Source organism: Suricata suricatta, chromosome 6, assembly GCF_006229205.1.
Source record: "Suricata suricatta isolate VVHF042 chromosome 6, meerkat_22Aug2017_6uvM2_HiC, whole genome shotgun sequence".
Classification (NCBI taxonomy): domain Eukaryota; kingdom Metazoa; phylum Chordata; class Mammalia; order Carnivora; family Herpestidae; genus Suricata; species Suricata suricatta.
The window spans coordinates 104,295,502-104,323,106 of NC_043705.1; the positions used below are offsets into that span (position 1 = coordinate 104,295,502).

General features: G+C 41.5%; 1 protein-coding gene across 4 annotated transcripts in view; it reads right to left on the reverse strand.

Annotated features, from left to right (window-relative positions):
* Positions 1-27,605, reverse strand: part of GRIA1 (glutamate ionotropic receptor AMPA type subunit 1) — a 296,626-nt gene that overhangs the window by 129,935 nt on the left and 139,086 nt on the right. For 2 of the 4 annotated variants that reach the window (XM_029942984.1, XM_029942983.1), the window contains exons 3-5: positions 12,157-12,396; positions 9,069-9,253; positions 3,850-3,903 (exon numbers count right to left, since the gene is read on the reverse strand). In XM_029942984.1, the coding sequence (XP_029798844.1) occupies positions 3,850-3,903; positions 9,069-9,253; positions 12,157-12,396 (479 nt within the window). The remainder of the gene's footprint in view (positions 1-3,849; positions 3,904-9,068; positions 9,254-12,156; positions 12,397-27,605) is intronic. The other 2 variants (XM_029942986.1, XM_029942985.1) reach the window with 1 other exon arrangement.

Genomic DNA, 27,605 nt, shown 5'->3' on the forward strand with positions numbered 1-27,605 from the left:
AGATGTCTGCTTTGACCACAATGTCAGAGCAGGGAATGAACATGGAGTCAGCAATGGGGTTTGGAGGAGGACAGACAGCCAGACTGGATAGCCTGGCTCTTTGGTGCACTCCAGGGCTTAGGTGCTTCTTTAAAAAATAATGGCATAGCTCTCCAATTTCTGCAAGGTTCAAGTACACTTTATGGACATACCAATGCTATATAAATATAAACACACAAATATTGTATCATATATAAAATATGAATACATAAGCATATGTATGTGTGTATATATAATACACAATATATATAATACATATACATAATACATGATGTACAGATGGGTAGATTTAGTATATGTAGTAAGAATCTCCTACCTATGTAGAACATGTTCAACTTTCCAAAACACAGCATTCAGCATCATCTTTGATCTCCCCAGGGACACTATGAGCATTGCAGATCAGACACTACCATTCCCATTTTATGGATCAGGAGACTGATGGCTGGAGAGCTACCCAAGATCACAGAGCTAGCTCATGGTGGTGTCTGGACAAAAAGCAGCAGGTGAAGGGTGGGAGGTTCATGCCATTTTTTTTAACTCCCTGTGCATAAATCTCTCCTCTCTAACCACAGTCTCCTTCCCTCCTCTCTTCCACAGCCCCCCAAAGCTGACTATTTGAATCGCTCCAAAGTGATCTGTTAGGAAAATGATGTTGGCTACTTTGAAGCTCATGCATTCCATTTCTCTTGTGCAGAGAGAACTGTGACATAAAAGTATAGCTCCCTCCTTTTGTTAAACGTTTCAAAAGCTTCCTTGGTTTCTAACTCTATAATTACACCCGAATCACAAACACTCTGAAGGAGGGGGTCAGTTCCATGCAGCAGCAGGCTAATTATGTGGCGGAATTTCTAAAAATTATCATCTTATAAATTGCGTTATTTCTCTGAAGGAGGAAGAAAAACACACACGCCACATACTCGCCTGTTTCGAACTGAATTAATTAGTAATTTGAAGCCTAATTATCAACTAATCTATTGGAACATGCAAGTCTTTTGTATTTAGATGGTATATGCAATTTGCATCCTATTAGCTGGCAGTTGTAAGGATTTGAGAGCTCATTAGGTCAGAAGAAGAAGAAGAATCCAGATCAGAATGATACAGAATCCCAAGGGGCTGACTTGGTGATGCTGTGACCAAGGGGTCACTTGGCAACAGATGGAGGCTGGCAATTTAATTATCTGGGGTCTTTCAGTGGCTCTGAGGCCACTGCTACGTAATTTCTATCTCACCCCAGAGAGGTGAGTATGCATGCCTGCACCATTGTTCTATGTGTTCTCCAGCAGCAGGGTGCCTGCACCAAGTGTACTCAGAGGCATCCGGGGGCGCATAAGGCTTTGGATGCTGCTGGCCAGCCTTGGTGCGAGACCTGGCTGTATTCCTGGCCTGCGGTGTGCCCCTGGCCATGCCACCTTGTTGGTTCTGCTTCTCTGCAAGCAAATGAGATTTAGGTGGCAATGACTTCCAAAGTCCCTTCTAGCACTAAGGATCTGGGATTGGAGGGATGTCAAGGGTTTGCTTAATTAACAAAGCAAAAAATTCCATCCTTGGAAAATCTTTCTTAGGGTGAGACTCCTGGTTCCCTAAAAATCTCTAGGTAGCCACCCCCCCATTTAAAATGCAAATATCTCTGAGAAAAGTAGCATATTTAGCTATTAACATCTGGGCCTAAATTAAACTGTTTTAATAAGCCCTTCTTATTTCCGGTCCTGAGTCTTAAATATTGGAGCAGCCAAGGCAAGGGAATTTTGGAGGGAAAGAAGGTTTAGGCAGGGACCTGTTTGAAAATGGAGATCAGATTAGAAAGAATAAAAGGGGCACCTGGGTGAATCAGTCAGTTAATTGTCTGCCTCTTGATTTTGGCTCAGGTCATGATTTCATGGTTCATGACTTTGAACCCTATATCAGGCTCTGTGCTGACAGTGCAGAGCCTGCTTGAAATTCTCTCTCTTTCTCCTTCTGCCCCTACCCTGCTCATACTCTCTCTCAAAAATAAACATTTTTCAAAAAACAAAAAACAAAAACAATAAAAGAGTGACAGAACTTAAGGTTTAAGCAGGATATTGTGGTCCCATTTTTGGACCCTGGGATTTTGCCCTTTACATACAGCCAGACCCTGTGTCATTGTTCTACTAATGACCTTTGTTCCAGAAAGAACTAGAAAATAGCAATCTTTTGTGCCATTAATAATTAATATTACTCATAGAAATGATACAAAATAATGTGCCTAAAACTAATACGATACACTCTGTTATAGATAAAAAGTTAAAAATCACATCTTACTGGAAACAGAAAATTACAAAGAAAAAACAGCATAATAAGTGAACTTTGTAGAAAAAGCTACACTGGGGAAAACATAATTGCTCAAACTGTCAGATGGCAAAATGAGTTACTAATTAAAGCATTTTAATCAATATAAAAACTTACTGATTCGATGGGAAATATATTCACTTTGGAAAATAATTTTGGAGTTTCTCAAGATGTTAAACAGAGTTACTATATAACCCAGCAATTATACTCCTAGGTATATACTCAAGAGAAAAGCTTGTACCTTATTCATAATTTGAAATCATAATTCAAAAAGCTCGCAGCATTATTCATAATCATTAAAAAGTGAAAAACACCCAAATGCTCAGCAACAAATGAAGTGATAAATGAAACACAATGTATCCATATAATAGAATATTATTTGGTAAGGAACAGGAAGGAAGTACTATGTGTTACAATATGAATGAACTTTGAAGTCATTATGCTAAGTGAAAGAAAGATGTCACAAAGGACCACATACTATATGATTCTGTTTCTATGCAATGTCCAGAATATGCAAATACTGAAAAACCAGATTGTTAGTTGGCTAGGGCTGGGGATTTGGAGAGCAATGGGGAGCAAGTGTTAATAGGTATAAGGTTTCTTTTTTGGGATGATGAAAAAGTTTTAAATTTAGACTTGGATGAAAGTTAGATTCATATTCCTGTGAATATACTAAAAAGCAATGAATTATATACTTTATATGGACACACAGTATGGTATATGAATTACATCTTCTTAAAGCTCTTTAAAAAATGGGGTTAAGGGTAAAATGAAACTATGTTTGGTTTTGGATAAAATTCTGGAAGAATCAAACTTCACAATAAAAAAGGTGTATGGTCAAAACATGACCTAAGAAGAAGAGAACTTCCAGAAATCAGGGCCACAGAAGAAAACTCATAATGACATGTGTTATTAGGTAATATGTAATATAAATAAAAATTATTTGATGGATCAAATCTTCACAACATTGATAATAATCATGCCCAATAAAAAGAATGTCAAATATGTTAAAAAATGAAGATATTTCTTAAAAAGACAGGCTTCATCTACACCACCTAAAAAATGAAATTGGTATAATATTGTTCACGTTGGAAAATTCCTTCTAGTTAAAGACTTGCCAATAGTAGTATAATTGTGATTTTAATGTTTGTATTTATAAATAGTGAAACTGTCACTGGTGTCAAAATAATGGATCAAAAACAGTGGAGTGGAAGCACCTGGTATCATTCAAAGATGTGGTGGTTTTGTCCTTATTGTCAAGGGGCAGAGCTAATGAAAGCTGCAATGGTGATGACTGTCTGTTCCAAAAAAGGTTAGAGGTTTACCAATAGTGTGTAATGTGGTGGGGAAAAGGTAAACTTAGCATTTCTAGGACTCGCTTGCCGCTCTGAATTGCCCTCTCCAATCGTGCAGTCCCCATCAGCTGGAGACCACAGAAGCAAGTGAGGGCCTAAATGTGCAAAGATATATAAGCTGACAGCCCACACTGTATCCTGTACTCACCAGATTTGCAAGGATGTAGTGATATCCAATGCCATTCTTCTCTAGCTTGATAATCTGCAAAACACAACAGGAAGGGATTCATCAATCAGATTAGCAATTAATGCTACAACAGCAATTAATAGCAGCTAACATTAATTGAATGCTTACAACGTGCCCTGCCCTATCCTAAGTACTCAAACTACAATATCACAAACATCCAATGGTGGTGGCATTATTGATATCCTCATTGTGCAGATGAAGAATTGAGGCATAGAGAGATTAAATAAATTCCCTATGGCTACCCAGCTATTAAGTGGCAGATGCAGGATTTGACATCAGTTTTGTCTAATACCAAGGGTAGAGCAGTGTTATCATAAGTCCCCAAATTTAGATGAAATGCTCATTTCACTTTTTCCATAAAACCTATCCCTAGATGGAGGTTATTTCCTTGTGAGAATCTTATGCTGTGTTGAATTCCCTGTCGCTGTCATGATATCTACTGTTTGGATGGACAGATGGGTGTAGGTGGATGGTCAGATGGATAGGTTCTTGACCTTGAACTATTTGCATGAACTGTATTCAGATCCAGCTTCTTTCCTGGAATATTATGCCTTCTTCCCTAAACCAATTGGGGACCCAGATATTAACCACCCAACCTGGAAGCTGGAAGGGAATGTCAGGGTCACCTGGTCCAACTTTCACTATGCAGAGTGGAAGTTAGATCTAGAAAGGGGAAATGATTTGCCCAGATCCTGCAGCAGTTAGGTAGAAGTGTCAGGATAGGAACCTGACTATTGTTAGTCTTTGTACAAAAACCGGTTTATAGTTAATCATTAAGAGCCAGCCCCAGCCCCCGAGCCCCTCCACCCTGAATGTGCAAACTATTTTTAATCATTATGGGTGGTAAAAATATTTGTGGAAAGAATTATCCAGAGGTTTGCTCAGGCAGCCAGACATACCACCCAGTGAGAAACAGCTAAGAGCAGGTCTTGGTTTAGTCCGAGCTCAGCCTGCAAGTTAACTTGATCTATTTCTTTATTTTTTAATCACGAAATTGGGGTTAGCTCAGTGCCTCTTCTGTATTGTTACAAGAAGACATAAAACATATGAGAAGCACTTGGGCTTCTTGTCTAACTGAATAAATTTTCAAGGTTATTAAAATTCACATTCAGATATCTACTTAATTGGATGTATATGCATAGCAGCTCACATTTTTTTTTTTTTTACTTTGGGAATAATTACATGCAAGCACACACAATGAGTGCTCTGAAACAGTGTATAGATTATGAAATTCCAGGCCACGGAGCTCAAATACTATTGGGATGATAGTTTTATAAATAATTCTTCATTACTTTTCCATCTTCTTGTCAAATGGTTGTTACCTTCTCAACAATAAGATGCCTTCATCAAAAACTTACTCAGGTTCCAATAAACATACAAAAAAGTAAATAAAACATATTTCAAAGCCTAGCACATTTAGGCAATGGATAAGAATAGTTTCTACAAGATGAAATTACAGATTGAAACATAAGCAACAAATGATCATTGATGACTACTGATTGATTAAAAAAATAGTAATTTCATTTGGTCCAACATATTGCCAACCATTCCACCCATTTATTCACCTACCTGCCCATTGCCCTATCGTCCCTTTTTTCCTACCTTCCTTTCACAAACATTTATTAAGTGCTTACTATGTACCAGGCACTGTGCTGTGGATAGAGTGGGAAGCGAGACACACATGGCTCTTGCCCTTCCAGAGGTCCTGCTTTACTGGGAGGAAACCCACACTAAACAGGTGAAGAGTTAGATGCCCCCAGGGTTACAAACTGAGTTAGGTGTTACAAAGGTAATGTATAATTTCACTTGGAGCCCATAGCCTTGCTGACCTCATTCTTTCAAAGCTCATTTCCACTGTATTGCCTTAATTCATAATCTTTGTGTCTGGAATGTCCTTTCCCATTCTCTCTGATTATTCATTACCTCTCTGGCTGAGCTCTAATCCCAGCTACTCTATAAAACCTTCTCTGATTAATTAATCCAACCAAGAGATATTTATTGAACATGGACGACATGCCAAACACTATGCTAGGTGCTGGGGCCAACCTATCAATATGTGAGGCAAAGTCCTCGTGCCCTCAAGAAGCTGAGCTGATGTTTTAGTAGGGATATAGATGGTAAATATATAAACAGATAAGGGAACAAGATTTCAGCAAGCGAGAAGCACTACAAAGACAATAAAACAGGGTGATGTGATGGATGGCCTAATCCTGGTGTCTCTCATCTCTAACTCATTCTGAACTTAATGATTGCACTATATAATTTGGTGTCTAATATATTGAGAAAGCATTATATTCTAATAACCCTATTCATTGCTCACAAACCTCTGGCTCTCCACTGTCTACAGAATAAGCCCCAAACTCCTTAGAATAGTTTCCAAAGATAGTCACAGTCGTGTGTTCATCTTTCTGTCACTGTCTCCCAGTAGACACTCAGCATCCTTCACCTGGATTATTAATCCATCCTATGAGCCTCAGCCCTCACATGCCCTCTGGGCCTCCCTATATGCCCTCCTTTCCAACTGAATGGCTCTTATCCAGCCAATGTCTACCTGTAAATATTCAGATCTATCTCATATTTGGGATCTTTCCTTAGAGCCTTCACTGATTCCCTATTCTTTCCATGTACTCAAAAAAAAATTTATTGGCTACCTCCAAGGTAGTCAAGGCACTGAGGATACCACAAGGAAGAAAATAAAACAAAAATCCTTGCCCTCCTAATGCTGATATTCTAGTTTGGGGCCTGGAGACAGACAGGCAATTGCCTACCTGGAATTTAGAATCACTATCTCCCTCTTTAGGCTAGGCAGGATATTTGTATTGGACCTAAAAGATCCCGATTCAAATGTTCAATGCCAAGCTGTTAGACTGTAAACCATTAACTGTAAGCTTGAGACTCACCACCATCACTAACTAGTTGTCTGAACCCAAGGCAAATCAACCAATGTGACCATCAGTTATCCTATCTGTAAAATGTGAATGCATGCAGTAAATCGAGTGATATGTAAGATCCTTTCAGCTCTTTGGTCTTGCTTTCTCAGAACAGAAGAATCTAATAGATGAGTTAATATGCTATTCTATAAAATACCCATAGAAGCAAGTCACTTCTTTACAAAACAAGTTTGTCTTTTGACACAGGAGATAGCTATAGATAGCAGAGGCTAAAACTATCTCCTGTGTCAAAAGATAAACTTGTTATAGATAGCAGAGGCTAAAACGTAGTAATTTGGGGGAGGTTAGGCCTTATAACCAGACTAAGATTGGTTTGACTTCCTGCTTTTCTTATATGCTAGCTGTGAGGTCCCAGACAAGTATAGTCCCTTGTTTCTTGATTTATAAAATAGGGAAACTGATAGAAGCAGTTTTATAGAGTTAATATGAGGATGGCATTGTGCTCAAAAAAGGCATGGCATGGCACCTGGTATATGGCAAATGCTCAGAAATAGTGGCACCAGCTTTTATTGTCTTTATAACAACAGAGGACAAGTCATCAGTCTATTAAGAATACCTGATTACCATTCTGCACTTCTCCCAAGTCCTATTTCTTCCATCCTTTTATCAGCTTTATAGAATAGGGGCCATCATTCCTATTTTATAGATGAGAACACTTAGGCCCAAAGAGGGAAATGACTCAAGATGGCAATACTATTTGGTGCTATAAAAAGCAAAACTAGGCAAATGCTTATATGTATCACTCTTTGTGGGGCAAGCTCTGTTCAAGGTGTTTTACATGACTAGATTCTTTTAACTTTCACAGGAGCCCCCTGAAAGAAGCTATAATTATTATTGTGCCCATTTCACAGATCAGGAATCCAAGGCACAGATTAAAAACCTGGCCCAAGGCCCCATTGCTAGTAAATACTAGAGCTGGGTTCTAACTCTCAGCCACTCTGTCTCCAGGGTCTCTCTGCCTAACCATTTCCGTATGCTGACTCATTTAATTAGCTTTCAAATCCCTTGACTCCAACCTGGGGAACTCATCTTATGGAAACAACTTTTGCTGGCTTCTCTTTCCAAGAGGGGAGGCCAGATACACCCTTTGTAGAGTAGAACATATAACTAATGCCTTAAGCAATCCTCGATTTTCAAAATCTCTCCTGTTCTGTTGCTGAGGCTTCTGAGTGATTGCTGAGCTGGCAGCAAGATTCCTGGAGGGGGTCCCAGGGTCTGGAAAGGCCATCGATAAGCTCTGTCATATTGTCAAGTACCTAAAACTACTACTATCTTTTTCTACCTTCTTGCTAGCTCACCTGCATACACAAGTGTCATTCAAAAAGACAGGAGACCGACATAAAGGCCTGTTACTTGTGCAGTGGGTACATGCTCCAGCTCTGACAATGGCAAGAACAGCAGCTTAGAGACCTCTGGCTAAAAGCTGCTGAGGTTTACAGTGCCCTTTCCTAGAATGTACAATCAATGGATTTCTCAGACACATGAGTGTGTTCAGGGAAACAGTAGGAAGAGAGGTACTCGCTGCTTCTTTGGACTCTTAAAACAGGTCAGTGGGCCAAATGGATGAGATGCCAATTGCTAGGCCGTGGAGTGACAGAACCCAGAGCTGAACCCAGGAATCTGGTTCCCCAGGCTGTGTTCCCCATGTTCACAAACTCTAAAGTGCAACGTAGTCTTTTTACCATAAAGGGAAACAAGGGGTAAGTTTTTGGTCAAGCCATCTGAGAACATTTGAAGACCCAGGTCAAGTCTCCCATTGTTTGTGCTATTTCATAAGAATTCAGAATTAGGGGCGCCTGGGTGGCTCAGTCAGTTAAGCCTCTGGCTTTGGCTCAGGTCTTGATCTGGCTGTTCATGAATTCAAGCCCCGTGTCGGTCTCTGCTGACAGCTCAGAGCCTGGAGCTTGCTTCGGATTCTGTCTGCCTGTCTGTCTCTCTCATTTTCTCTCTCTCTCTCTCTCTGCCCCTCCTCTGTGCATACACACACACACACACACACACACACACACACACACACAGAGAGACACACACACACTCTCTCTCTCTCAAAAATAAACATTAAAAATTTTTTTTTAATTCAGAATTAAAATTTATAAATTATAGAATATGAGGAAGTCATCTATCTCATCTAATCAAGAGCTCTCTTTGTCACACTCAAGGCAAAAGGCCATCCAGCCTCTTCTTGAACCATGGCCCTCACCCACTCTGAACCTTTGCTACTCTTACTACCTGGCCCAAGATAGCGTTGAGACGTTCTGATTCACAGTCTACCACCACTAGTCGCTCCTTTTTCTTTTCCAGGTCCTGAAAGAGCATCCGGTATCCCTCCTCTGTGGTTGTCAAAATGTTGACCGCTGTCACCTGCCAGTTCTTCTCAGCAGCTGTGTCCAGTACTTTCTGCAGGACGGACAAACCTGGAAATTGGGTAAGACGAGACGTGGCAATCAGGATACACAGGTACTGCCCCGCCTCCACTCAGCACCCACCTCCCTTGTCTCCCACCACCTGACTCATCCACCAGCCTCAGCTCCAGCTTTCTCCCACCGTGCAAGTCTGAGCTCACTGAAGGCAGGCAGTGGGTCTCTTTTGTGCTTCTGTTTCCAGAACTTAGCAGGCAGTGTGATTAAAATAGAGCCTAAGGCTCAAATCCTCAGGCTACAATATGCTGGTTAAATGGCCTTGTACAGATGATTTTGTGTCTTCAAACTTTAAAACTTTTTTCAAGGGCAAATGATAATGTTAAAAATTCCTACCTCACAGTATCACCATGAGTATTAAATGAGAATGTCTGACACATGGCTAAGATTTTAGAAATATTCATTATTTTTATTGGGCATTTAGTAGCTACTGATTAAATGTGTCAACCCAATATCTAAATAGGCACCTAATAACTGCCAAATTCATGAATGTTCAATATGTCTCAATAACTAATACTTTGCCTTTTACATAGTAGGTATTCAATCAGTGTGTACTGAATTAAATTATTCTCTTCTGATTTATAGTTAAATGACGAAGCTCTTTATTCAATGCTATGTTGTTTCATCTTTAAGAAGTAAATGGTGTCTTAGTTTCCTACTGCTGCCTTAACAAATCATCTCAAACTCAGCAGTAGAAAACAACACACATTTATCATTTTACATTGCCACAGGTCAGTTTGAAATTCATCTTCTTGGGCTAAAATCAAGGTGTCGATAAGGCTGTGTTTGCTCTCTGGAGGTTCTAGTGGAGAAAATTTTCTTGCCTTTCCAACTTCTAGAGGTTGCTTGTATTCCTTGGTTTATGGCCCCTTCTGACTTTAAAAGCAGCAGTAACTGGTCAAGTCTGTCACACATCATCCCCTGACACTGACTCTCCTGCCTCCAACTTCCACATTTGGGAACCCCTGTGATTATGCTGGGCCCAAGTGAATAATCCAAAATAAAGTCTCTAAGTTCAGTTGATTAACAACATATATTCCATCTGTAACCCTAGTCCCTCTTGCCATATAATAGAACATACTAAGGTTCCCCAAATTCTTCAGAATATAGACATCTTTAGAGAGGAAGATGGAAGTCAACTTTCTGCAGACTTTAGATGGTTATTTCACTCTTGCATTATTAATCTTTTATATGTATATCATTTCATATCTCTCTATAACACTGCTAATCCCTCCCACAGTGACCAATATGGGAGATGAGAATCATCTACAGATTGATTGGTTCTGTTGAGCTTTCTTATCTCTGTTTCTTTTTTCAGTACAAGTTGTTTGATGTGCTTAAGCCTCACGTTTACTGAAAGTTTATTATGTGTCTGGCACCATTCTTCTAGGTTTCTTGTTTTCAATTTACTTAATCCTGTGAGATACATATCATTATTATTACCACTGTACCACAGATGTGACAATCAAGGCTCAGAGAGATTTAGTCATTGGCCCAAGGTTGCATAGCTAGGATATGGCCGAGCTCTGAGCTTAGTGTTCTAGACAGGAAGAGCCCTTCTAAAAGTATGGATGCTTCTGCCAACCCCAAAAGGGACTCTCTATAATCAGAATTACATTTTTTCTGGATTCGGGGAAGTGAGTTTGCCACTTCCAGGCCTCAAGCTTCAGTAGGCTGTGAGGCTGTCCTGAAATATCCCTTCTGCAGGTAATCCTCACAGTGGCCACTGCTTGAGAAGTGAAATCCCCAAAATAAGGAGAATGGAAGGAAAATTGAAGAAAACAGGGTGTTTCTGGGTCTCTCCTGCTAACTCCTCCTCATTGAGTAACACTGCCCAGAAAAGACTCACAAGACACTTTTCTACTCAAAATTCTCCTAAGTCTTCCTGCAGGAACCTCCTGTAAAACCTCCCTTTCACTCAGGGCAAAACTCCTCTTCCTCAGTTCCCACATCTCGCATAATCCATTTATTTATTGATACCAATAATGACTAAGTTCTGATGACTATTAAATATACAAGGGGAAGGTAGGAGGGTATAATACAACTACCACAGGTACCAGAAAAAAAGGAAAAGCTCCCATTTAGGGATTAGGGAATAGAGAAGCAGGGTTTGAGCAGGCTGCAAAAGAGAGGAAGGATTCATATATGTAGATTCGGGAAACGGGGTGCATTCCAGAAAAGAGGAACAGTGTGAGGAAAGATGCATAGAAGAAAAAAAGCATAGGAAACATTTGGAAAATGTGATGTAAAATTCAAAATGAAAGTGGAAACAGAACTAGAAGGGCCTGGCGGGTTGATGGTGATGATGGTCATGATGATGATGATGGCAGTTAATATGTATGGAGGACTCGGAGCAATTATGTCCCAGGCACTTACAGGGACACTCTAGTCACTTCATGCAATCCTCCTACTGATTTTAGGAGGTAAAGATTAGGTTTATCTTATTATAGAGATGAGGGAATGAAGGCATAGAAAATGTTATCCCCAATATAAATGGTCAAACTGAGGCGGAGAGAGCTTGCACCAGGATGAACAGTGGTAGAGGAGAGGACACAGAAGTTAAATCCAGGTTTGTCTGACTCTAGAGTCTGTGCTCCTAATCACTACACCATGAGCCATGAGCCATTCAATGGAGGCCCTTGGGCTTTGAGTCTGGACTCAGGAGCCACAGAAGCCTGGTGAGCTGTAAAGTGACATGGTGTGTTAAGAGGATTACTCTCTCAAAGGATGCGTTTCCACACTGCGAGTTGAGATCAGCCATGAGAAATCAGCCCATAGAAATAAAGCATTTCTGGATCATTCACCCCTTGCTTTTCAATGAGGCAGGAAGGCCTCATCCTCTTCCCCCCCGGCAATTTTCTCCCCAGTCTTAAGTTTTCCTCCCCTAACCCTTGGCTTACCCCGGTCGGCATCATAAATGTAGACAAATTTCTGCCACTTGTAATGGTCGATGATGCTTATAAGAGCATCCTGCAGCTCAGGGCGCAGCTGAAGGACAAACTGATTGGAGGTGTCAACAGGAAAGCTCGGTGTAATGAAGCAGACATGGAGGGCCCCACAGAAGGAGGTCAGCATGTTGACAGTTCTCCGCTCATAAAACCCAAAGATGGCGTAGACTCCTTTAGAGAACTGGGAACAGACTGGAGGAGGAGAAGAGAAGCATTAATAGAAGATGCTGTAAGGAAGCTGGCAGATGGCTCCAAAACTAATCCATCCATTAGTTCATCCATCCCAACTCATCATCCTTCCATTTGTCTATCATCTGGCCATCCACCCATCCAACCAAACTATCCATGTGTACTCCCAGCCTACCAGTCTGTCCACCTGTCTGTCCATTTTACATATCTATGCATCCCACTCACCCATCCATCTGTTTAACCCACAAGTCCATCGGTGTAATCCAATGTTCAGAAGGTGCCAATTCCATGCCAAATGTTACCATGCTTATTAATGATAAATATACTAAACCATTTTCATATGTTCTCTTACTTTATCTCAGCAATGATCTTCTTAATGTAGAAGAAAGATGACTTAATCATTTTTAAAAGAGAAAAACTAAGGCTCAGAAAGTTAGCAAACATCTGCAAGATGGCACAGCTAGGCCATATCTGAGTTGGGAAGACATCCGGACCCCTGTCCAGTCATCGTTCTATGACACTGCCCATCACTTAAAGCAAAGCATTAAAAATTGCTACAGAAAGAAGTTCTGGAAGCTTGCTGCAGATCCATGTTGAAGAAAACAAGTATTGATTTTCTCAATTTACCTTTAGCTTGCAGGGTACATTTCTCTGTCAATGTCCACTTTGTGTTTGCACATCCTGCTAGTTGACATTTCAGACCCCCCAGTGTATCAGACATAGTAATAGCTTAACTGTGTGAACATCCCCATGGGAGCCATTTTGTAAGAACCCAGTCCTGGATTATGGTTTATTACCCTGTTGGTTAGAATATAAAGTTAAAAAACAAATGTCATAGGGCAAAACCCCAGGTCAGTTAGCTACTAAACTCATTTTAATATGTGACACAGGATGAAGGTTCATACTCTTTACGTCAGTTAGGTAGGTGACCAACCCTAAAGCTATCTCCCATGCCTGAAATTACCTGTGAATTCACCCTGGATGGTGAGGCAGCTGAGTCATCCTCAATCACAGTAACAGTATTTTAGGGCACTTTGCCATCTTGTCACCTCTATTAGTCTATCTAGTTTTTATCATAACCCTAGAACTTTGGCATTATCAGGTTTTGCTTTTTAAGATGAAAAGCTAATGCTCTTAGATCTTTTATTCTCTTTAGCACATCACCTGCTTCCATGACCCCACATTACCTTATATGTGGGGTCTCAAATTATGCTGTATAACCATCACCCAAATTTGTTCCATGAAATTATTCAATAAAATTCTTCTTAAAAAAGAAAAGACATCTTTGCTCAAGAACATTTGGGAACTGGTGCATACCTTGTCCGCATCTTGGAGGTGCAAGCTGCATACTAGTTACATAAAAGAGTGTGAGGTATCCTGTTCAACTTTAACTCAGATCTTGTCAAGTCTGTATGTCCCCAGGATCCTTTGTTGGTGAATACTTTTAACATGTTATTGAAGATCCTCTGGTCCATGCTGCACTAAAGAATGCAACTCACCACCAGTACCCAGTTACCTATTGAGAGTCTTAGTTCCCATTCAATCTGTGGAGCTAATAGGCTTGAAAGTTCATTTTTTAAAGATTGCAACTGAACTGTAAAAGTCATCTGTCTGATCCCCACTGAAAACCAGCATACTGTCTGTCTACAGGAAACCAAGCAGGTACACATTAACATCTGCTTGCATACCTGCAGTTACTGGGCACTCACTACCTCTCAACGTGCCCAGTCCCCTGCCTAATGACTCTTTGAGACCAGAGCCTCATGAAATATCTGCTATTAACCCATTCTACAGTCCTCGTGGTATCTGAAGGGAGTTCTCATGGACTCTAGGCTTATGATATTTAGTTTTCAGCAGTAAATCCCTTCTCCACTCCAAAACAAGAGGTATCTTTTTAATTAACAAAAACAAAAACAAACCAAAACAAACAAAATACAATTTCCCTTCCTTGTGTAAAACCTCTCAAAGTTTTGAGACTTCCCATTGCAAACAGGAAACATCTGGCTGTAACTCAGAGCCTGAACAACTGGCCCCTCCATCCCCTCCCACCTTATACCCCTCTTCCTGCTCCCTGCTCTAGCCACCCAGGCCTTGGTTCTATTCCTTGGGGCTCTGAGCTCACTCTGCCCTAAGACTCAGCAGCAGCCGCTCCCTTCCCCCATTGGCAGGGCTCTTCCCTTACCTCTTTGCAAAGATCACTCCTTTTCTACAGTTGTATTTTGGGTCAAATCTCACCCCCTTGAATGGGCCTTCCTTCATCATTTCTTCTCAGTAGTGACCCCAGCCTCCTCATACCTGTGTCTTTGTCACAGCACCCTGCCTTATTTCTCAGATTGGAAATCACTTCTGTTTTCTTTGCTTGTTTATTTGTGGCCACTTGGGTCAATGTTAATCCCTGAAAACAGGGGTCTGCCTTGTGTCCCAGAGCCGGCAGAGTGCCTGGAACAGGGAAAGATTTAATAAGTATTTGTTGGATGAATGAATGAATGATGAATGCTTGATGAGAGGGTCCACATGACCTGCAGTAGGGTACAAGGAGGGGCTGGGCCCAAACAGAGATGACTTTTGGATCACTCTGGACCTTCTGCCCCTCTATTCATTCTTTCCCACTCATACTATTTTTTCTTTCACCCTAATGAGGACATTCTATCTGTTCACAGCAGACAATAGGCACTGTCTTTAAATATCTATTGTAATTGCCAGAATCAAGATTTCCATAAATATGAATTTCTCCACCAGGAAGCATACATTGTGTATTATTCTCCCTCTGTTAAATATAGATTTGTCAAAAAGCACAATCCATCTTACTGAGTGAAATGTATAGAGGGAGCACATAAACCTGTTAAAATATTATAATATGCTCTATATGGTATTTTTAGGATTTCTTCTCCTCCTGCTGCAATGAAATATTATCCTGTGGGATATCAATCTTATGTTCCAGATCTATTCCCTCATGTCACCCGCTTGGATTCACACCTTTAGTTGAGCCTCTGGGGCCCTCATGACTGGTGTTTCTTGATAGAATTTAGATGCAAAGGAGGAGATGGAGGTGTAAGAAATAAGAGTAGGTGCACGTGGGCAAATTCTTATATACACAAGAGGCTGGGAGTTTCCCTCCTCAAATTAATCTCCCTATTTTCCTTTTTCAAATTTATCTTCTCTTAAACTGAGTGCTTTATCCTCTAAGGCTAAGAGGGTACACTTACCCACTGCTCCCTAAAAGACATGGCTTGGAGGTAGCCTGGCCTGGATTTATCTGATTGGACCCTGGCCCTCAAGGCTGCTTGGCACCTGAACTTCAAGCTAGTTCCTCATCTCAGCCAGGCACAGCCACAGAGAGAGAGAGAGAGAGAGAGAGAGAGAGAGAGAGAGAGAGAGAGAGAAAGAGCGAGAGAGAGAGGGAGAGAGAGAAAGTGCGTGAGAGAGAGAGAGAGAGAAAGACAGAGACAGAGAGATGGAAAGAAAGGTAGATTGAGAGAAAGAGACAGAGACAGATACAGGCAGAGAGAGAGAGAGAGAGAGAGACAGAGACAGAGACAGAGAGAGAGAGAGAGAGTACTCTGTAGGCCCTAGGCCTAGGAGAATGCAGTCATTGGCTAAATATCAAAAAATATAATTAGTCATTATAGGGCATTTCTTTGAATCTGTTATAGTACATATTCAATCAAAAGAGATAAAGAAGCCTTATGAGAAAAAGTACTAAACTAGATGCCAGAAGACCTGAAGGAGTCTCTTTTTGGTTTTATCATAACATATTACTCTTGTGACCTTGAACAAATCCCATGTTTTTCCTGGGCTTCAGTTTTCCCATCTGTAAGATGAGGGTTTGAACTCTGTAATATGTAACATCTCTTCAGGCTCCAGCATCCTAGATTCTAGTCTAATTCATTCAAACATGTTTACTGATTGACAAGACTTTAGTTATTTGCTGGTCAAACTTTTAGCAACCTCCAGTGCACTTTTTCAACCCCCAGAAGCAGTTAAAGACTCTCAGTTCTTGGATCAGATTGTAACAAACCCCTAGCACTAAATCTAGACGCGCATCCAGAGTCTTGAGTTCTGTGTAAGATGCAGTTTTAACCTGCTGTATGAGTTGGTTACCCAGCAGAGAGTAGGTGGGGGAGGGATAATCAGAAAGGGGGCTGGAGGTGGAGACAGCAAGTCAGGTACCGCAGGCAGAAGGAGGAGATGGGAACATTCTGAAGCGGCAGCAAATCTCCACTGATGTTGAATCAGAGCAGGCTGAACTGCATGTGGAACCCTCCACTCAAGACTGCAGTGGTGTATAAAATGCTTCTGATAGCAATAATGAGGAGCAGACACTTGAGCACTTGCAAGGACAGTCCCTTCCACTGGCTGCCTTCAGCCTATGAGGTAGGTTACAATTGGAAGAGTGAGGTCCAGGACCCATGCCAGGCACAGCTGTGATCTCAACTCCATCAGGGTGAGCACAGGGCTTGAGTTCTTTACCTCGGTGATATGCCTCCCTCTGTCTCCAGAAATTTTGGTAAAAAACAGTCTTGGTGCATGACTCACCTTCAGTGTCTAGAAAATCCTCATACTGCCTTTTTCTGATATCACATAAAGGTACATTACTTCATTAAGGTCTATTGATATTAAAATAAAACAAAAATAACTGGTGGTGTGTTTGATGGCAAAACATATATACACATATCTGTTCTTCTTTTGGCCCATCCGTCAGTCCAGCCACTCACCCATCTACCACTTGACATCTAACGTCCACCACTCAGCAGGTACTGGAGATGCAGTGGAAAACAAAGTAAGCCCTGACCTCAAGGACTGTCATCTTGACAGCGGGAGAGCCTGACAACTTAGTAGGTGGTAACACTTCAGTATAAGTGCTGTGGCGGGGATGATTCTGGGGCTCAGGAAGGGACACCTAACTCCAGCCTTTGGGGACCTCAGAGAAGGCTTCCAGGAGGATGGGCCAGCGTGGACACTGCCAGATAAGCAGGAATCAGCCCAGAGAGGGAGTATGATGCAGTTGCACACATATGAAGCGTATCTGGGGATGAAAGGCCCAGCACAAGGAATATAGTCAATGGTATTGTAGCAGTGTTGTGCGGTGACAGATGGTAGCTATACTTGCAGTGAGCACAGCATAACGTATAGAGAAGTTGAATCACTCTATTGCACACCTAAAAATAATGTAACGTTGTCACCTTTTTTCAAATTAAGAAAAAAATATATTTTAAAAATAATTCAGGTAGAAGAAACAGCAACAGCAAAAACCCAGCAAAGAGAGAAGACACAGTACATTCAGGGAACACGGCCAGAGTGTCAGATTCCACGGTCCCTGCCTCCAAGAGATTCAGCAGCAGAATGTGTGCAACAATCAGCGCGAGTAAAAAATGAGGCCAGGAATTCCCTCCTGGGGAGGTAGGAGGGCAGGGCCGGCAAGGGCAGGAAAGCCCACGCACAGCACAGGCTGTCCAGTTCCATCCGCGGTTCACTCAAACCTCTGATAATCATTCCTGGTTAAGGCACCATCCACTTAGTATCAATAAATCCCCCAGCCCTGGGCATTGACCTGACAGCTCTCGCCCAGGGAGGGAACTCCTGTATCAGCAACTCCTTTGTATTGTCACTTCATTTACGGCTTCTCACACCGACAGACATTTCTCCTTGCCTCCTGGCTTCAGTCCCTGGAAATGTGGCAGCCTCATTGTAAATAGTGGATAATGAGATGACAGGACAGTTTGATAGAGGGAGGGAGGAAGACAGAAAGTAGATGCAGGGGGTGGGGGGGAGGGCCTTTAGATATTCATCCTCCTCCTTAAATAATTTTATCCTTATTGGAGGGAATGGCATTCTTGATCTGACTCTAACCTTGTGATGTCAGATGTGTTTTATTTCTGTCACTCAGAGGACAATGAGAATGCATCTCCATCCCCTTATACTGTCTTGCATCCAAGATCAGATACTGACATGCAATGAGTTACCATAATTGATATAAATTGCTCCCATCCCATCTATACAACATCACAGTTATTAGGGATTCTGAGACATTTCCAGGGCTTCCCTGTTATTTAATAGATAAAACCTTATTATCCATTTGCTAAATTCAACAAATATTTATTGAGCACCAAAAACTAATATTCCCAGAAAATTGGGATACAGTGTTGATACAAGAGAGACATGCTTTCTGCATGTCCACATTGCACAGAGGTGAACAAAGTTTTACATCAAGGGAAAGAAAGGATATTTTGAAAGAGTAAAAAGGGGCTCAGTCATAGAATAAATGGTCATAACTACTATGATGGTCAGTGTTTACTGAGCATGTACTCGTGGCCAGGCATGGTACTAAGTACCTTGTGTTGATATCCAGGTAGAGGTGCCAGTTTATCCAAAGGCAGTGAGGTGAAAGAGAGGAGGAGACCTGAAAGAAATCCCAGAAAAGCCAGTACAACGGGGGTAGGGATGTGGCACAGAGTCAGAGGGAAGTAGGGACCACATTGCCAAAGACATTTTCAGGACTGGAGAAGTTAAGTCTCTGTGTCATGTGTCAATGTTGCATTTTACTTTGGCTTTGGATTCATCTCAGCTTCACAGGGACCTCTCTTTATGTTGGCCTAGAGCCCAGTTGGGACATGGCAGCCATCCTCCTCTGCCCAGTTTGTATATTTATTAGGAAATATGAGTATTAATTACCAGGCACTGAAAGCCAATGAGATGTGTCACTGTATATGAGGGTAAGAATTAGGTAAAGGCTGGGCCCCTTGGTTCTGGAATTAGAGCCATTTTGTAACTGACACATGAAACCAGGAGCAGGGGACAGGACAAACAGACAGACTCTTCAGGTATCCAACTTGGTTCTGGAAAAGTAAATGCAAAGAAGCAAATCTGGGACCATGAATAAGCCCCTTCCCCTCTCTGGGGTCCCATTCCCCATTCCTAAGCAATGGAGTTCACATTCAATCAGTGTTTCTCAAATTTTCTTTTGGTTTTATTTTGGTAGAAGACCTCTAATAAAACTTTAATACTCATTGGAGGTGTGTACTTCTACAGATATGAATATTCTCTTCTTTCTCTCCATCTTTCTTCTATCTCTCCACCATCTACCCGTCCAATAGAAGTTTACTGAACATGTAATGCGTGTTAGGCAGCACGATGGTGCCAGGGAATACAACATTGGATAAGAAGATAATACCCTGCTACCATGAAGCTCAGGTTCTAGATAAGGGGTAGAAATGATACACAGTCAATGGGATTACTTTGGATACAGTATGGGTTATGAAGAAAATGACATGGGAGTGAGAGGGCGACTTTAGAGAAGTGGTTACGCTCTCTCTGGCACAAACAGTGGAGCTGAGGAATGAACCATAAGACGGAGCTGGCCAGGCAACGGGCTAGGGAAATAGTTTCAGGCAGAAGCAACAGAAAGTACAAAGGCTCTTAAAAGGCTCAGGAAAAGATTGGTGAGCTTGAGACACAGAAAGATGGCCAGTGTAGATGCAGCACAGCAGAAAAGAGGAAAACAGTAGAGATGAGCATGAAGGAAAACATCCTACAGCTCTGAGTAAACTTGATGCCCCTCTAAGGATTATGGTACCTCATGTGTGACTTGGGTACCTCTGGAGCTCTAGAATATCACCTTAGTCTGAAGGTCAATTCTAGCTGACTTACCAGACCTTTCAGTTCCAACTTAAAGTTTAAATCAATGAAGAAGAAACACCATGGAGGGTAAGGTGGTTCTGACTCTGTGGAAAATGGGAAAGGCAAAATCTTCTGACTTAGGTGTGATGGGACCCGGATAACCAATGTGGGTAATCAAGCGAGTTCATTGGGTTCTAGTGTAGATGCTGCTGTTCCTTAGATGTTTCTAGGCTTGCTTTAGGTTCTGGGCCATTTGTTCATGTTCTTGCTCCAGCATGAAAAGCCCTCCTGCCTCCTGCCTTTTTCCTCTCCATATATATTCCCTTCTTTAAAGGTTTAGCTCAAATTCTACCTCCTCCATGAAGTTCTTATGCCCCCATTCTTAACTATAGTCTAAAGGTCTCATTCTTTTAAATGTCCATAGAAAAATTTGTGCTCTTTATCTTTTTTTAATCATCACCCATGCTTTATTACTTTACATTCTTTGATTGTAAGAAAAGAAATCAACATAGACTAATGTGAGACAAAAAGAAGTTTTCTATAAGGATATGATGGACCCTCAGCAAAAAAAAAAATACTGGGCATTAGGAAGTTAGACATTACAGAAGTTTGGAAATCTGGGGTCTCATGTACAATCTCTTCAGTTTTTATTACTGCTCTAGCTATGTGTGATAACTGATCCATACAGTTCAAGACTGGCCTTGCTCAGGACCTGGATTATCCCTTGGTCAAGGGAAGGCAGAACAATTAACTGTCTTACTAAGATGGCAGCCAAAGGGAAATGAAGGTGTTGTGAACAGAGAGGAAATGGATGGGGGCACACCAAACCAGCAGATGTCTATTAACTTTTCTTTGCTGCCATTTTATGTCAAAGTCCAAGACTACGTTAGGAGCTCTGTGAATGTCACATACATCTAAATACCAAGGTTAGGCAAGTAGCTATATAAAATTTAGTTATTGTTACCTGTCTCCTATGGGTTAGATACTGTGGAATAGAGTAGTAAATAAGACAGATGATACCTCTGCCTTCATAAAACTTATATTATTCTTTACAATCCCTAGACAGCATCACACAATGACTACACAATATTTTTGCTGTATAAGTAAAGGAAAGAATGAGTAAATGTAAATCATTTGCTTATATTAATCAACAGAGTCTATTCTTGACAGTCGATGTCATCTTGCTTCCAAGTCTTTACTTGAATTGGTTTGCACTCAATATTTTTCTTTTATATTATCAACTCACTTTATATCTTTTCACTGACAATTGAGGTATAAGTTGCCTTGGAGTTGAAGGCCCTCCAACTTCATCATTTTGCTTGATAGGTACAATGAGCAGTACCTTCTACAGAGTTGGGTAGGGAATAAACATAAATGCTTGGTGATGTGACTTGTCTCACAGTCTTCCAAATTAGGTTGACCTTCTAGTAACCATAAGCTTGTCGGATGTATAAGATCCCCTCCTTTCTGCCATGCTTCAGCCTACTGAACTCCATCACTCCCTGTTACCTTAGGCCAAAAGAGAATGGGAGCTGTACTTTTAGGCTGGTATCCAGAACCAAGCCAACTTTAATGCATTTCACCTACGACATGCAGTCTCCTTAGCTAGTGCTCCCTAGACAGGAAGGTTTATATCCCATTACATAACTCAACCCTTAGGACATCAAATTGATTAAAAATGAGAGCATTTTCATCTTGCACAACAAACTGCTTAGCATTAATATGGACCCAGGTAGTATTATGCGAAGAGGATCTTTCAGAGATATTTCCGATAATGGCATATGTGTGTGTGTATGTGTGTGTGTGTGTGTGTGTGTGTGTGTGTGTGTGCGCGCGCGCGCGCAAGTGTATGTGTATATGTTCTCCTTCCTGACCCATCACTTGATCCAAGAACAATCACAGGATCATAGATTATTAGTGCTAAAAAGGTAACTGGTCTTTAGGGCCTTTTGGCCTTGAGAAAAAGCTCCTGATAGATAGCTGAGTGACTAACTCCACTTTAGAATCTTCTTAATCTGCATGTGTTTAGAATGTGCAAAACCTGGTGTCAAGGGCATCACCACTCACTTGTAAGGAGACACTCTTACCTCACATGATGTCAGCATACTGGAAACTTCCCACTACCTATTTATTTATTCTCGGTGCCTGGTACTATATGTGAAAAATACTGTTCTTCTGATTATTATAGTTGAGTATTTACTATTGCTACTCAGTGTTTATTTAGTGCCTAATTCTGTTTTAGGCACCTCACCTGCATTTTATCATTCAATCCTCACAGCATCCTAGTAACTTTTTTTCTATTTCATGCATAAGGAGGCTGAAGTTCAGGGGGATTAATTAATCTTCCACACATCATGCCTGTGCTGACAGAGCTGGGATATGAATCCAGGTCTGTTCCACTCCATGGCCTGTGCCTTGAGCTATGCTGTTCTGCCCCTGAAGGTCTGGTAACACAAAGCAGAGCTTTCATTCCCTGGGTGATACTACCAGCCAACACTGAGCACTTACTGTATTCCAGGTACTATGCTAAGTACTTTATATGAATTACTCATTTATTACTAATTTGATAGTATGGAGTAGGGAAATGGTTATTATCCCACTTTATAGAGCTAAGCAACTTGTCCAAGATCACATTAAATAGAAGATTCAGAATCTATACATGGGTATTCAGATTTCAGAGCCATTGCTCTGACCCTCTCTGCCATGTACCAACAACTTTTTCCGCAAAGGACCAAATGGAAAATATCTTAGGTTTTGTGGGCTACGTGGTCTCTGTTGCAACCAGTCTGTGCTGCTTGTATGGCACAAGAAGCAGCCAAAGACAAAGTGTAAACTAGTGAGTATAAAATCTTGTTACACCATAAAGCCTTATTAACAAATACAGGCAATGGGCTAGATTGGGCCTATGAGTTGTAGTGTGCCAGCTCCTACTCCATGCTATTCTGCTACTGGATAGCAAGTAGGATGGAATGCTGGCAAAATCTGGGGAGAGATCATCATAACTCAGAGTGTATTGCATAATTCTTAAATCTCTCACATCCATTTTCTCTTGTGAATATCCAGTAAGGTAAGGAGGGCAGGAATGATGACCCTTGAGCCCATGGATGAACGAGGAGCCAAGAATCACACAGCTGAGGAATGACAGAAATACGTGACAGCCCACCTTTCTTTTTCACATCTTGTGGTTCTTCTGTGGTGACTGTGGTTATTCACACTGTGGGAGGGCAAGCAAAAGGAGAGGGCTGAGGTCAACTGATGATGTCCCAATCTGACTGAAGGCCAATGTTCGCTGACTTCTGTGCAAGAGCTAGTGGGGCCTCAAAGCTCACAGGCAGACTCCAGCTGAAGTGTTCAACATACAGATGGCAATATGGCAAGCAGATGAGGTGGTTCTGGGCTCTAGGCTTCCTCTCCTATGCACTGGCCAGCTTTGGGTTAGAGAAGGCTGGAACACTGCTTTATAGCTACAGACTATACTGAGGTGGGAGAAACCCCAGCCCTGAGAGGCAGGCACTTTGAGTACACTGGTTGTGTACCTGAGGGCTCACGACATTGTGGATGGCTTGGCCAAGGCTTGGCTGCATGTGGGGGCTGAGTCAGGGTTACTGGGTGAGGGGCTGCAGTGAAGGCTCTGTTTGGACAAGGTGAGGACTGGATTTGAAGATAAGGACATGCAGGGCATATTCTTGGGTTGGGTTCCAGGGCTGAGGATAAGGTTGCAATCCAGGGCTGGGGAGAGAGCACCTCATTTGTGTGTGGGAGGTGGGGTTGTGGAAGAGTCCGGGTAGGAACTACATGTGCTTAGCTCTGCCTCTGGGCAGCCTCTGGGAACGAGCACAGTAAACAGCCAGAGCAGAATGAATAAAAGCAAGGATACCAACAAAAGGGAACGGGTTGTGGGAGAGATTAGCATCATAGCCTCCTCTGCCTTGGGCTCACCCACCACTCAATATCTCCTCTTTCCCCATCATAAAGCAACTTCTGCTGGTTTATGAATGAACCATGACTGCAAGGCACACCAGATAAATCATTTATGAGGTGAAGCCAGACTCTCCCTTTGGCTATCTTGATTGTGTTTCTTGGGTGAGTGGGAGAAAAAAAGTATTTTGTTTCTTATTTGCTATTCTTTTCCTATGAAAATCATGCATATAAATGGATTTATCTAAGCCAAGAAGCAAGTCTACAGTGCAATGCACACCCATGAACCTGACTGGCACCCATCAGTCAAGGCAAAGTTCTAGCAACATCTGTAGATGACAGCCCAAGGGTACCCTAAAGTCAGTGAAATTCATTTTCCAGCTAGGGTGTATTCACTGAGGAGGCAAATGAACAAGAATGAGGCTACAGAAGACAGTTTCAGATCTCAAAACCATATGATACCACCAGAAACCAACTTTCACTTTGTCTGATACCTGACTTCATTCCTGACCTCTGCCTTGATTTCTTGAGCCAAACACTAAGCAAGTGGAGAGTTAGATATAGAAAAGCTAAATTTTTTTTTTCCTTCTGTTCTTCTAATGCATGGTCTTAGCAAAGCGTACTGAGACCTCATTTAAAACAAATGCTCAGCCAATAATAGACTGTTGCTATGAACATAAACTTGCCTCTCCTTTCCAACAGGGGTGTGAAAAACAATCAAGAGTCTACCAGTGAGGGCACTTGAAATCTAAGGCTCCAAGTTCAGCCCCCTGCTACCTATCCAGTCTCTGCTCCCAGGCCATGCTACCCCGCCTCAGTTTCACACTGGCCTTTCTTTTACCTTTCAAGACAGTCCAAACTTTCCTACCTTGGGGCTTTTGCACCTGCTGTTCTCCTGTGGGAAGCTCTTCCACTGTCTTTAAACGCCTGGCTCCTCATTCCTTAGGTCTCTATTCTCATGTTTTCTCTTCAGAGAGTCCTGCTTTTTTGTTCTCTATGGCAGTGCCTTACTTCCATCACAGCTTATTTCTGTCTTTAATTATCTTATTTAATTTTTTATTTGTGTAATTTCATTTCCCCTGATAGGGCAGGGATTATGACTATTTTATCTACCACTATAGTCCTAGCATCTACACAGTGCCTGGCACATGGGAGGCACTGAAACATTTTTGCTGAACGGAATGAATAAATGAATGAATGACCAAACAAGCTTCTGGTTCTCTATATGACTGTAGGCAAATTATTTCCTCTCTTTGGAGTTGATTTGCTCATTTGCAAGAGAAGTGAGATTCAATTAGCTCTAACAATCTTCCACCCCTGCAAGTACAAACTTCCTTATTTTCCAGGTGGGAGAGGTGAGGCACAAAGGCATGTTGTCCAGCCTAGGGACTGCAACTCAGGTCTCCAAGACATTTTCCACCGAGACTCTTTAACAAAAGCCCAGCTGCTTCTCTGTAGAGACACTCACCCCCAGCTCCTGATACTTAGTTCCCTTTGTACCAAAATTTGAATCACTTTGTAAGGTTTCTCAAAACACAGGATGAAACAGCTGCTGCCAAAAAACAGTACAGGCGGCTTGAATTCTGGAAGAAATTCTGAGAATAAAAGCATTTCTCACTATCCTGGGGTGTTCTCTTTGTCTGTCCCCACTAAAATTAAGAGTTCTAGGAGTGGGCGTGTGGGGGAAAGGCTGAGATTCAAGCTAATCTTGGGGGAAAACAGCAAGTGAGGAAGGAAAGATTAGAAGGCACAGGTACACATATGGGGAATCAGTGTGAGCATTTGAGGAAAGCATGACTATGAAGCTACTATACTAGCTTTCCTGCTTTGGCATTATGCACCCCCAGAGCTCCATGCGGGAGAGCTTCACTGGCCTGGCCCTGGTTCGGCCCCCGCCCTGCCTCATTTCCTAATAGTCCACTGAATACTAGAGACCCAAACACACTGTTCAACACAGCAAAGCATTTCCTTTCAGGTATCCTCCTCCCTCATTCCTCAAACACGCTCCTCCACACCTGGAATACACACACTTGTATACATACTTCAACACCCCACTCAAATGTTGATTCTGGTGGGAAGTCTTCTAACAATTCCAGAAAAAACTACTTTCTTCTCTGAGTTTTTAATGTATTTGCTTAGTACTTGATATTCCATAATTTAACATTTTCATGTCTGTCTGCTTCACAAGACTATGAGCTTGTTTATGGCAGGGCAGGGCTAGGTGTAATTTGTTTTTGCAAAGTCTCAGAGCCTGGCCCTGGTCTTGTTATAGTAGATTCTCTGTAACTGTTTGTTGGTTTGCTTACCTGTGAAGTGAGAGCAATGACACCTGCCTTACCTACTGTGAGTTTACCGAAGTTCTAAAATCACTACAAAGTGTACTATACACGTAAGCCATCATTTTATTCTAATTATACAACCAAGTAAGAGGTGGACTGGACAGGATATTATTATTCCCTTTATTTCCATGGACTTCCAAGGGTTAGGAGGCTTTCTCTGAGGAGCAGAGCCAAGAAATATCAAACTAGAAAAAGAAAATCATGTTGCTAAAGAAAATATGACATAAGTCCTTCCAGAGATATCCCAAATGTATTGACCTCTCCCACTTCTGTCCTCACTACTACCTTGGCAAACGCCTCAGTCACTATTCATCATGCATACTTATTACACTTTATCACTCCCTTCATCACTTTTCTTTATCCTTGCCTCCTTCTTGCCCACTTCTTTTTACCCACCCTCATCCATTCTTCACAAAGCAGTTAGAATGTTCTTTTGAAAATGGAAATCAGATCTTGTCCTAACACCATGGTTCTGAGCTCTTCTGAGCTTTCTCATCATGCTTTGAATAAAGTCTTGACTGCTTTGCATGATCTCTAAGGGTCTGTTATTGTCAGTCCTGCTGATCTAAACAACTTCATTCATCATTTCCCTGTCCCTCATCAACTGCTTCAGCTCCTAGAACACAGCAAGTCCTCCATCATGCTACTCGCACTAGCTAGGACTTTCTCTTCCATGCCCACTTGGTTGGCTTCTTCCAGTCCTTCAGGGACAGCCCTAAGTAGGTTACCCACTGTTTTCTGTCACAGCATTTGATTTGTCTCCTTCACGGCACTTTACTCAAATTGTAATTATAGTAGAAGTCTTTTTATCTGATGCAATAGGGGCTGCAATTAGATTATTTGTGAAAGATGATTAAAAAGGAGAATCACAAAAAATGATTCATAGCAGGTATTTTCTTTTAGCTTAAAACACCTAAGTGCCCATGTATTTACCAAGTTTTTGATACAGTGCAAACTTGAAGACATTTATAAAATAAATGTAAGTTCAGAATTTGTCCCCCCCTCCATTTTTATAGTTGTCTCGCCTACACCTAACATTACAATGTTTTTGGTGATTCATCTTTGAGACTTTCAAAAGTATTTCATTTAGTTTCCAGAGAAATAAGACAACTTCATTTTGCACTCATATTTTACCTGTTTATATGCTTTTCAGTTACAAAGTCCCAATATAATAAAAACACAGAAGTATAAATAGGCTCAGAAACAACAGAATTGATTCCAAGCATATCTCCAACAAAGCTGATGTGGACAGAAATAGATGGGCTGGTCAGAGAAGAGGCTACTGACCAGGGGCTTCCAAGAGGTTCAGCAGAAGTGTTTACAGGGAAAATTGGGAAT